Here is a 12954-nt window from a genome sequence, read left to right on the forward strand (position 1 = left end):
CAAAAAGGGGCCCAAATAAGCATTTTTCTTGGTTTTTGCACCATAACTTTAGTATAAGTAAATAGAAATCTATGAAATTTAAACACAAGGTTTATGACCATAAAAGGAAGGTTGGGATTGATTTTGGGAGTTGGTTCCAACAGTTTAGGAATAAGGGGCCAAAAGGGTCCAGAATTAAACTTTGTTTGATTTCATCAAAAATTGAATAATTGGGGTTCTTTGATATGCCAAATCTAACTGTGTATGTAGATTCTTAATTTTTGGTCCCGTTTTCAAATTGGTCTACATTAAAGTCCAAAGGGTCCAAAATTAAACTAGTTTGATTTTAACAAAAATTGAATTCTTGGGCTTCTTCGATATGCTGAATTTAGATTTTTGATTATGGGCTCAGTTTTCAAGTTGGTCCAAATCAGGGTCCAAAATTATTATACTAAGTATTGTGCAATAGCAAGAAATTTTCAATTGCACAGTATTCAGCAATATCAACAAATCTTCAATCGCACAGTATTGTGCAATAGCAAGAAATTTTCAATTGCACAGTATTGCACAATAGCAAGAAATCTTCAATTGCACAGTATTGTGCAATAGCAAGAAATTTTCAATTGCACAGTATTGCGCAATAGCAAGAAATCTTCAATTGCACAGTATTGTGCAATAGCAAGTATTTTCAATTGCACAGTATTGCGCAATAGTAAGAAATATCTAAATGCACAATATTGCGCAATAGCAAGAAATTTTCAATTGGAGTTATCTTTCTTTGTCCAGAATAGTAGTTGAATCAACTTAAATCATTGTTTTATACAATATACAATGTATATTCACTTTTACTACCAACTGATAAATTAAAACAATCTTTACCATTCAGTGATAACAAGCACTTTTTTTACATTTTAATATTTTATGATGTATTTAAATGAGTAGTTATTGTTGCAAACTCCATTAGAAATTTGAATTGAGATCAGTTTTGGAATAAGGGAAAGGGGGATGTGAAAAAAAATTACAATGTACTTACTTACTGCCCTCGGCGCCCATTGGCATTATTTTCAATAGTATACTAATAAACAAATGCAATTAACAATTTCGTAAAATTTAGAGTATATATTTCATAGCAAGTATCGAATTAAATCATGATATGCATGTTCAGTGGCAGCTTGTTGTTTCTGACATATGTGTATGTCAGTTCTTTTGTGTAATTGCCTGTTGTATCCAAAACAGCAAAACTGTCATAAAGCCATTTAATAATGAAAACAAATTACAATTCAACAAGAAAACTAGCTGATAGACAAGCATTAATAGGTCAAATTAACAAGAAATTTGAGAGTACTGACAGCTAGTTAAAATCCGAAACAATAATAAAAAATCATGCATTAGAGACTAAAATCAGCTAAAACCTATCCCAGGGATTTAGTATTAAAACTTCAAGGACATTGAAAGTCTAAATCAGTGTATCTTTAGCTCACCTGGCCTGACCTGGCGTCCGTCGTCGTCGTTAACAATTTTTCAAACATCTTCTCCTCTGAAACTACTGAATGGATTTGAATGAAACTTAGCATGGTTGTTCCTTAGATTATCCTGCACAAAGTGTGTGCTTCGATTTTTGATCCGTCAAAAAACATGGCCGCCGTTACTTAAAATAGAACATAGGGGTCAAATGCAGTTTTTGGCTTATATCTCAAAAACGGAAGCATTTAGAGCAAATCTGACATGGGGTAAAAATGTTCATTAGGTCAAGATCTATCAGCCCTGAAATTTTCAGATGAATCAAACAAACCATTGTTGGGTTGCTGCCACTTAATTGGTAATTTTAAGGAAATTTTGCAGTTTTTGGTCATTATCTTGAATATTATTATAGATGAAGATAAACTGTAAACAGCAAAAATGATCAGCAAAGTAAGATCTACAAATAGGTTAATATGACCAAAATTGTCAATTGACCCCTTAAGGGGTAAATGTCCTTTAATGACAATTTTTCACAATTTGTTCATCATATTTGCTAACTTTAAAAAATCTTCTCCTCTGAAACTACTGAATGGATTTGGATGAAACTTAGCATGATAGTTCCTTAGATTATCCTGCACTAAGTGTGTGCTTCGATTTTTGATCGGTCAAAAAACATGGCCGCCCTTACTTTAAATAGAACATAGGGATCAAATGCAGTTTTTGGCTTATATCTCAAAAACGAAAGCATTTAGAGCAAATCTGACATGGGGTAAAAATGTTCATTAGGTGAAGATCTATCAGCCCTGAAATTTTCAGACGAATCAAACAAACCATTGTGGGTTGCTGCCACTTAATTTGTAATTTTAAGGAAATTTTGCAGTTTTTGGTCATTATCTTGAATATCATTATAGATAAAGATAAACTGTAAACAGCAAAAATGATCAGCAAAGTAAGATCTACAAATAGGTTAATATGACCAAAATTGTCAATTGACCCCTTAAGGGGTAAATGTCCTTTAATGAAAATTTTTCACAATTTGTTCATCATATTTGCTAACTTTAAAAAATCTTCTCCTCTGAAACTACTGAATGGATTTGGATGAAACTTAGCATGATAGTTCCTTAGATTATCCTGCACAAAGTGTGTGCTTCGATTTTTGATCCGTCAAAAAACATGGCCGCCGTTACTTTAAATAGAACATAGGGGTAAGTTTTTGTGTTTTGGTCTGTTTTTCTTATACTATATGCAATAGGTCTATTAAAATTGGTGTATAGAATGATTGTAAGGTGTACATGTCTAGCTGACAGGTGTCATCTAACCTTGACCTCATTTTCATAATTCAGTGGTCAAAGTTAACTTTTTTAGTTTTGGTCTATTTTTTTAATACTTTATGCATTAGGTCAACTATATTTGGTGTATGAAAATATTTTATGATCTATATGTCGGTTACGCAGGTTTTATTTGAATTTCACCTCATTTTCACAGTCCATTGCTAAGTTTTAAGTGTTTGTGTTTTGGTCTCATTTTCTTTATTTATAAACAGTAAGTCATATATATTTGTAATATTGAAGAATTGTTAGCTGTACATGTTTGCCTGGCATGGTTCAATATGTTCAATAAGGCATTGTTTACCAGGTGAGCGATTCAGGCTCTTGAGAGCCTCTTGTTTTATCATCTAAAAGAAAGTGTATATTTAATTTTCATGTACCAAAAATAACCGTTAATGTCATTTGGCAAGAATATTTATTGTTATTTGTTATGAAGTTACCCCCATGCATTATGACCCTATAAATGCTTTCAATATGTTTGCAGGAGTATTGGTGGGCTGTTATACTTATTGCAATAGGACTTATATTATTTATGGGACTCTTTATAAAAGTCTGTGCGGTACACACACCCAGTAGTAATCCCAAGGCCCCACCAGCACAGAGCTGGGGTGACACCCTCCGGAGGAGGAGATCACATCCACGGAACAGACAACAACAAAACGCAGGATACAGCCAAGAACCTTTAAGACAACAAGTAAGTATAGGAATGGTTATAATGTGAATGTGGAGGAAGAATTCCACTACTTTATAATTATAGCATACTGATATGAACACTAAAGTAAGGCAGGGATTTAACATGGGTATTTACATTGGGTCATATATGAACACTATCTAAGTAACATGGGTAATTACATAAGGTACATTATAACAATTGATTGAGATAGTCATTTAGGAACCATTTTGTTTATCAGGACATTTTTTGTGACACATTCAGAAATGAGAATTTTGTAGGCACATCTTTTCTGCTTTGATATCTTAAAAAACTGCTGTATTTTCTGTTCAGTTCTAAAAAAACATTAAAAAAATACACATATTTTATTTAAAGTTTGTAGATTACAATTTTGATTAATTGGTGTTTGACCTAAGTGTTTCTGTAATCACAGGTTCTTATAAAACTTGATTTTGTCATACTAGATCTTTAATTTTCAGAAAAAAATAAAAAACCAACTGTTAACTGTGTAAGAATTGGTATCAATATTTTTGAGATTTTTTATAACCTTTTTTAAAAGATTTTTGCTATTTACTGAGTGACCTAATTCAGTTTGGTTTTGACTTTTTCTAATATTGTCATTTGATAAAATAGAAATAAGAAAAATAACCCAAACAAAATATAGATGGCTATATTACAACGGTGCATGCTTAGTTGTGTTGTGATTAGAAATAATGCATTGTTTCCTTAGTCGTGTTAGTTGCATGGAATCAGAATAAAGCAGCTTTATTTTCAATCATTTTGTTAATTTTTATGCCCCCACCTACGATAGTAGAGGGGCATTATGTTTTCTGGTATGTGCCTCCGTTCGTCCGTGCGTCAGTCCCTCTGTGCGTCCGTCCGTCTGTTCAGGTTAAAGTTTTTGGTCAAGGTAGTTTTTGATGAAGGCTACAGAAGCTGAAGTCCAATCAACTTGAAACTTAGTACACTTGTTGCTTATGATATGATCTTTTTAATTTTAAAGTCAAATTAGACTTTTGACCCCAATTTCACGGTCCACTGAACATAGAAAATGAAAGGGGGAGTTTCAGGTTAAAGTTTTTGGTCAAGGTAGTTTTTGATGAAATTGAAGTCCAATCAACTTGAAACTTAGTACACTTGTTGCTTATGATATGATCTTTCTAATTTTAAAGTCAAATTAGACTTTTGACCCAAGTTTCACGGTCCACTGAACATAGAAAATGAAAGGGGGAGTTTCAGGTTAAAGTTTTTGGTCAAGGAAGTTTTTGATGAAGCTGAATTCCAATCAACTTGAAACTTAGTACACTTGTTGCTTATGATATGATCTTTCTAATTTTAATGCCAAATTAGACTTTTGACCCCAATTTCACGGTTCAATATACATAGAAAATGAAAGTGGGAGTTTCAGGTTAAAGTTTTTGGTCAAGGTAGTTTTTGATGAAATTGAAGTCCAATCAACTTGAAACTTATTACATATGTTCCCTATAATATAATCTTTCTAATTTTAATGCCAAATTAGATTATTACCCAATTTTTACAGTCCATGGAACATGGAAAAGGATAGTGCAAGTGGGGCATCCGTGTACTTTGGACACATTCTTGTTTTCTTATGACTTTTAATTTTCCTTTAATACAAATTAATCATGGGGGAAATCTAGCTAGCTTTTATGAAATTCCCACTGATGGAAAATACAAAAAGTATACACAAACAACGAGACCAACTTTGTGATTTTAAGGGCTCATTTTAAAATCTTGTTCGGAATTTATTTATTTTTTAATCAGAATCTTCATCAAATAATGCAATTATACCAATTTTCTGCTTTCGATTTTCTTTGTGGTTCTTTTAACAGATTATAGACTTTTTGTCTTCAGCATTGGTTTCGTTTTGTGAGATTAGCGACCATTACTTCTAGTGTGTCTATTTTCTCTATACTTTATATTTTTTTGCCCATTGTTCTATATTCTGTAAACCCCCATCTACACCCTCTTAACCTCTGGTAAATATGATAATGCAGAATTTTGGAACTAATTGAAATTTCCCCATTTTCAGCATGTACCATTGGTGGACTATAAATAGAATTCTATAAATAGAGATCTATATTTAGAGTTAAGAATAGGACAGGTAAATCTGTATTCTAGTTGTTAGTCTTGACTTGATAACTTCATAGTTTTGAAGTTTCATAAGGCCTTCCTAAATCTATTCTTCGTTTAAAATGTAACTTTGTTCTAACCTTGCAAAACCATCAATCTCAAATCAACCCAAAGCTTAACTGTCTGTGTGCATAAATGAGTTGATAAATGAATATTATTAATTTACATGTATAATCATAAGTTCTTTATTGTAGAAGAAATATTTAAATATTAACACAGATAACTCTTTTTGGTTAAGGGTTTTGCTTATTTTTAGTTTCACTTAAAACTGTAGACGAAATTGACATAGGCAATGTTTAAAATTAATTTGATTTAGAGTTTTATACTAGTATATAACTAATGTCAATTTTTCTCTGAAGTGACCAAATTATATTACCCTTTTAAAAATTGATTTGATTTTGAATTTTATACTAATAACTAATGGCAATTCTGTGGTAAAGTGACCAATTGCTATTATCCAATTAAAAATAAATGTGAAAAATTGACTTTAAAGGGCAATAACTCACAAAGGGTCAATTGACTATTTTGATCATCCAAAAAAATAATTTTGTTTTTTAAGTTTTACAGTTTTTGTTCACTGATGTGAAAAGCTGTCCCTTTTCGATTCATGACTATTTTCAGATATATTTATAATAGAATTGTTTTAGGATGGCCTGAAATTTCTGGGATTCATATACACTCTCTTTCAATTTAAAAAAAAATTATAAATTGCAGATTTTTTTATCTGTTATTTCTTTACTAATTTTTGTTTATCTTTGTTCAGTTTTCTTGTCTTTGTTTCATGTGCTTTTTTGTTCCTCCTTGTTGTGTTTGTTGAACTATACAAACTTGTGTGCACATTGTATCCCTTAACTTACAATATTGTTTCTGCTAGTTACATTGAAATTGTTGGTGATCAGGGATGATTCCAGGTGTTTTCAAATGGGTCCCTTGAACATCAAATTGGGAATTTTTATTCTAATTGGGAATTTTTTAAGCATAAAACTAAGACGAAATAACATTATTTTCCTGTAAAAAAGGAAAATGTATATTATTAAGTTTAACCTGTACACTAATGTTCATGTAAGTTGTAACATTTTGAATAATTCTGGATGGGCTACTGTTATTACATGAATATCATTGAACATGATGTACTAGTCTATCAACTTAGCTATAGCTACCTAGGCCTATTACAAAAACATATATTTCAGCTAACATAAACCACTGAAAAAAAATCATTCATCAGGTATTTTTCAACAGCAGGTCATCTCTATAAATTTACCTTGATTCAAATGGATTTCAAATTGAACTGGTCAATTGTCGAATTCAGAAAAGCAATTACAAAAGTTCATATACTTAATTGATAAGATATTTAAAGCCTTAACAATTATTTGGATCATCTTCAAATCTTTTGAAATAGTTCCATTATGATGACATCGTATTTCATGAATGGTCTATCATCAACATTATTTTCAAAAAACGCTCAAACTTTTGTCTTTTGAGGAAATAATTTCTTTTACAAAACACGTTTTCATCATATTATATAACTGGCTCTGCTGGGGGATCTGCTTTTACGAGATTGGCGCCCATTTAACTTTATCCATCAATGTTATATCAAAATTTAAATTTGCTCTCTGCCGAGGTCTGCTTTGACACCCATTTTTATCAACCTGCTGGGCGATCTGCTTTTACAAGATCGAATACTCCCATAACATATTAATCAATTGAATTCGGCTGCTAAAATTGTTTGCCACATGTTGACATAATTAAATCGTTGTTAATAAAATGCGATCGTAAACAGCATTCTTATCCGGCTTTTAAAACATTTTGACAACAAACTATGAAAAATTATAGTTGCCTTAATCGGTGACAGAAACTTTTCTGGAAATATTGATTTTTATTTTATTTTCCTGAATTGGGAATTAATTTTCATGTACATTTTTTTGGGGCCGCTGGCCTATTTAAGCGGCCCTAAACTGTATAGTGGAATTATCCCTGGTGATATTTGTAAAGTAAAATGAAATGTAATTTTTCAACAAATGTTCATTTTTTTTAAAAACGTATGATTTTTGGACCTTTTGGATTATAGCTCTTCATCTTTTAAATAAAATTTGGATTTCAAATATTTTGGCCACAAGCATCACTGAAGAGACATGTATTATCGAAATGTGCATCTGGTGCAGGAAAATTGCTACCGTTAATGTAATTAGTTCCTTATATAAAATTTAAGTCTAAAAAGGAAGACAGGTACATCATGATATTTAATTAACACATTGGTTGCTAACTGCATATATCAATGTATATTACTTTACTAAACTTGGGTTTAGGACCCCTTAAAAAAGATAACAAAAGTTAATTAAATTTATTATTGGACAGTACTACACGGCCCACCAACACAAACCACCAGCACCAGAATTAACTGAAACAAATAGAGGAACTAACTAAGACAACCAAAAAACAACATTTAGATGAAACTTGTTACAGAAACAAAATATGCAATATCAATTATACTTCTGCATGGTTTTATTTGACATTTTTCATTTGACCTTCCTGAAAGATCTTATATTTGAGAAGAAAAAAATCATGACATTAATTCAAAATAGCAAAAGTCCTACCTTGCAAAGTTTTTGGAAAAAGTTTAAAAGAAGATTTGTTTTCACAATAATCAAGATATTAAATCAATTCTAATGCTATTGGTTTTCGAAACTATGAAGGAATCAAGTTGTCTCCCCTTGTATAGAGCTAGACAAACATAGCACACACTATACAGCATGCACTGAGGGTCTGTAGGGTGAACTGCACATAACAATGTCTAGTGGATATTATTTATTAACACACATATGTTAATCAGTTGTTTTCTTATTTTTTACGTTTTAAAAAAAATGAGATGATAGTTAGGGATAAGTATTGACCATTTGTGTCGAACAGAAATCCAGTAATAGACTTTAAGCTAGCTTTCTGTTTGGTCACGGTGGTGTCTTAGTCAGTCTGTGTTTGCTATCTGTATTTATGGACAATATGTTGATATCTTTGACAAATCATTTGAATTAAATATTCATTAAATAAATTTGAAAGTTGACTTGGTCAGACCTGATTCTATACCTGTTGTGCATTTAATCACTTTTAAGAAACTTTGAATAAAGTTTGAAATTCTTATATGTAATTATTTATTTATAAATGAATTGACCTTGTGGTTTTTGGACCTGGGATTAAAAACCATTCTTGTGATTTTAAATCAGGACACGAATGAATTTTTTTTTATATTTCATCATCAGTATTTAGTTGCTTTGTTTATAAATGTTGCTATATATATATAAGTGTTATAAAGCAGCTTTTAAATACTATTTATACAACGTAGCAGTTTAGCTTAAAGATGAAATTATAATTCTATTTATAGAAAAACATGCATGTGTCTTACATGTAATGTGGTAAGTCAACAATATACATATCTATTTATAGATATTCTATTTTTACCATATCTATTTATAGAAAAACATGCATGTGTCTCACATGTAATGTGGTAAGTTAACAATATACAATTGATATATTCCTCATCTATTTATAGATATTCTATTTTTACCTTATCTATTTAAAGATATTCTATTTTTATCATGGTATATTTTGCTTAGTTCTGATTTCAACCCACTTCGTTTATTTGGACAGGTTTTATATATGTCAGCTTATACCTCTTCATTTTGAGCTCACCTTGTCTGAAGAACCATTTGAGCTTTTGTCATCTCTTTGCGGCCATCGTCTGCAAACTTTTCTTAAAGAATCTCATTGAAAAAGTACAGTCAAATCTGCTAAAGAGATCACATGGATTAAGCAAAAACAGAAAAAAACCTTTGTTATAACTTATAAGCCCATTAGTTCAAGGTGCCTTTGTAGTTTTATATTTTATATTGATTGAACCTGCATTAGAAGTAAAAGACCCCCTGTCTTATGAAGTTAAAAAATCTATAAGTAATCAGCACTTCGGTGTTGACATGAATATCAATTATGTGGTCATTTTTATAAATTTCCTGTTTACAAAACTTTGATTTTTTCGAAAAACTAAGGACTTTCTTATCCCAGGAATAGATTACCTTATCCGTATTTGGCACCACTATTGGGAATTTTGGATCATCAATGCTCTTCAACTTTGTACTTGTTTAGCTTTACAACTATTTTGATTTGAGCGTCACTGATGAGTCTTATGTCACTGATGAGTCTTATGTAGACGAAACACGCGTCTGGCGTACTAAATTATAATCCTGGTACCTTTGATAACTAATTATGAGACCAATTATTTTGATCTTCCTTAAGGATGGTCTATGAAAACAGGTTTTACTGTTTGTCAGCATCAGAAAAATCTGATAACTTCTTTTGGTGTTATAGTCCCTTAATTATATAATTGTTTTAGATATTTTTAGCTATTATTAATACTTATTGTGAAAATTATCGGAGCTAAGTTTAAAAATTTTATTTCATAAAGTCAGCAAGACTAAATGCATTTAAATTAAACTTGGAAATTGGACATACATCTTGTAGAAATGATTCAGAGTTACAGCCCTTGAAATACCTTTTAAAACTTGCTGGCTGTTATCATGTAAACTATAGAAGCTTAGGTCAAACATAAAAATTACAATCCAATAGAGATTGTCTAGTACCTGAAACTATTTATCATAATAAAATCTAAATATAAAAACCTGTAGTGTAAAATGTTACTATGCATGTTTCTGCATGTGATTTGAAATTTAAAAAAATAAATTAGACCAGGTTTAAAAACCCCATCAATATGAGTTAATAGTTTATCTATTAGATGGTATCATTATGTAGGTGATGGCAATTGAAGTTATTTGTATATCGATGTAAGCTAGTTGTAATTGACTAGAGTCAGTTGTTTATCGTTAATTAAAGGTAATTTTTTGATTTTACAAAAAAATAATGTTTATTCTTAATGGAAATGTTTTCAACACAATAAGAGGTAAATTTGAAATATGAAAAGAATTTATGTCATGACATATAGAGTTGTCTGCATTAAAATTATGAATTTTATGCTGAGAAAATATATTACGGAAACAGAAAAACTAAACTAATAATGTCATTTTGTAAGGATGTCTTATTAGAAAGCATCTTTGCTAGCCAATGGTTGTGATCCAGTTTTCTCCGCATAATATGAAGATGATAGAAATGGAAAAAAAAGAGTTTTCCTAGTTATTGTTCTTAAAATTTGAAAATCATATGTAAATTTATGTAAATTAATTACATTTTCTTTTTCAGTCTCCAATGGGACCCCCTCCACCATACTCATCATCAGCATCCTCCTCTAGCAAGCCTCATCCTAAACATGGCAAAGGTGGTAGGGGCAAAAGTCCTGGCAAGAGTCCCGGCAAGAAGGGAAAGGATGCAAGAGTATAGGTGCCATAGCAAAATGATATATCTTTCAGCCATTAGAAACAAAACATTGTCGTTTAAATTATTACTAATCAATATTCATGAGATATAAGTAAGTGGTTATGAATATTCATAACAAAACGTTGTCATTCAAATAGATATAAATAAATATTCATGGAATGGAATAATTGGGTTTACGAAGATTCATATTATTATTAGTGTTACAGTATATGATAGATAATTAAAATTGAATTCACAAAACTTTGTCATTCAAATTAATTCTAATGAATATTCATGTGATAAAATTATGTTGTTATGAATATTCATATTGTTATTATTGTTACAGTATAAAATTGAATTCCAAATCTTTTAAATTTTGCAAAACAAAAAATGCTACAGTTTCATATTGGGCGTTGAAAGTCTTTTTTTGGTCTTTAATTTGAGGATGCTGTTCTTCATCACAATGTGGATTCATTTATTATTTGTAGAATACCAATTTTCGTGGATTAATTTTGGTCAAGGTGAGTCATGAATTTAAATATTGAATGAAGTACAAATATATCAAAATATTCTATCTTATAAGACTTGGGGAAAAACCATGAAATCTGATTTCCAGTAAATGCATTTTTTCTCAATCCATGAAAATTGATATCCACCAAAATAAATGAATCCATCCGTTTTAAAATTAGGATAAATCACAAATCATGATGTCATTAAGTTTTTGACAGTGCGTGTTAAAAACATTATATATTTTCAATATCAGTAAACTACATCTGTAATAAATATTCTTTTTTTATCTCCTCTAAACCTGGTACATATGCACTTAAATGTAAAGGAAATTTATATTTGAAATGTTTACTTAGTTTTAAATTTCCATGGAGGTTATATACTCCAGCACACAGACCTTGAATGTTTTGTATTGTTAACATGTTTTGATTCAAAAATGAATATTTGCATTGTACTAAAATTAAAGGCTAGACATATCTTTGTGTCAACAGATTACTTAAAAATTTATATTTCTAAAAATGTCTGCCTAAAACTGCTTTTAGCTATTGAGTCAACTAGAATGAAATAATTAAGACATTCTAAATAGTACAGAGATGATGTTTAAGGTGGTACTTGACACCACAGGGAGATAACTCTGTAAAATCATTCAAATGTTTTAATCACATTGTATTGTTAAGGAAACATAAAGCTTCTCAATGATCAAAGCCCACCTTGAATATAATGGAAATATAACCTAACTATTAAGATATGAGATTAATCTCAGTAATGTTATTGTTATTTTATGAAATATGTTTTTTGAATGACGGATATGTGTGGTTAGAGAATAGTTTGACCTTGAGAATTGATTGACCTTGAGATTAACCTTGTATTGTGATGTATCAGTAAATTCATCTTAAGGATGTTCGCTCCTCGGTTTTAAAATAATAAATTTTTAAAAGACTCATAAATTGATAGTAAAGAAATGAAGGAACTTAGAATGTAGAAAAAAATTATAGCTCAAGAACACTTTGTTCTTGTTTTTGAGATAATAATCAATAGCAAATTTAACGGGAAATTACTCTCTCTAGATTCATCATTTAACATTGGCACATTCAGCTTTCTTTCAAAAACTATGAAAATATTTTATAAGATTTTTGAAAATGGCTTTTTAAATTGATATGTAATAAATTATAAGAGTAGGGTTTTTACATGGATACAACCAGAGGATTCTGAATATCAGACAAAGAGTAAAAAGCAAGAGTAGCGAACATCTTTATATTATGCAGTAGAAATTTTATCTTATAAAGTGCAATGGGAGATCAGATTTTTTTTCAATACACATTTTTCGTAAACAAAATTATTCTTTCACATTCTTACAAACAGTTTTAACAATGTGTTGTTTTGTATATTATCTTCCTCCTTTTTTATTATATATATATGTTTATTAGTTACTGAAGATTGAGTCTGTTCTATTACAAAGAACAACAAATTAGAGCTTTTGTCTTAAAATATTTGATAATAACC

General features: G+C 30.2%; 1 protein-coding gene across 6 annotated transcripts in view; it reads left to right on the forward strand.

Moving 5' to 3' along the window:
- Positions 1 to 12675, forward strand: part of LOC139493916 (disintegrin and metalloproteinase domain-containing protein 10-like) — a 60194-nt gene extending 47519 nt beyond the window's left edge. For 3 of the 6 annotated variants that reach the window (XM_071282075.1, XM_071282076.1, XM_071282080.1), the window contains 2 exons: positions 3253 to 3462; positions 10831 to 12675. In XM_071282075.1, the coding sequence (XP_071138176.1) occupies positions 3253 to 3462; positions 10831 to 10968 (348 nt within the window). In that variant the 3' untranslated portion in view covers positions 10969 to 12675. Of the gene's footprint in view, positions 1 to 3252; positions 3463 to 5488; positions 5561 to 9057; positions 9089 to 10830 lie in introns of all 6 variants that reach the window. The other 3 variants (XM_071282077.1, XM_071282079.1, XM_071282078.1) reach the window with 3 other exon arrangements.
- Positions 12676 to 12954: the final 279 nt, after the last annotated feature.

This window comes from Mytilus edulis, chromosome 11 (assembly GCF_963676685.1).
Source record: "Mytilus edulis chromosome 11, xbMytEdul2.2, whole genome shotgun sequence".
In the NCBI taxonomy this organism is placed as follows: Eukaryota; Metazoa; Mollusca; class Bivalvia; order Mytilida; family Mytilidae; genus Mytilus; species Mytilus edulis.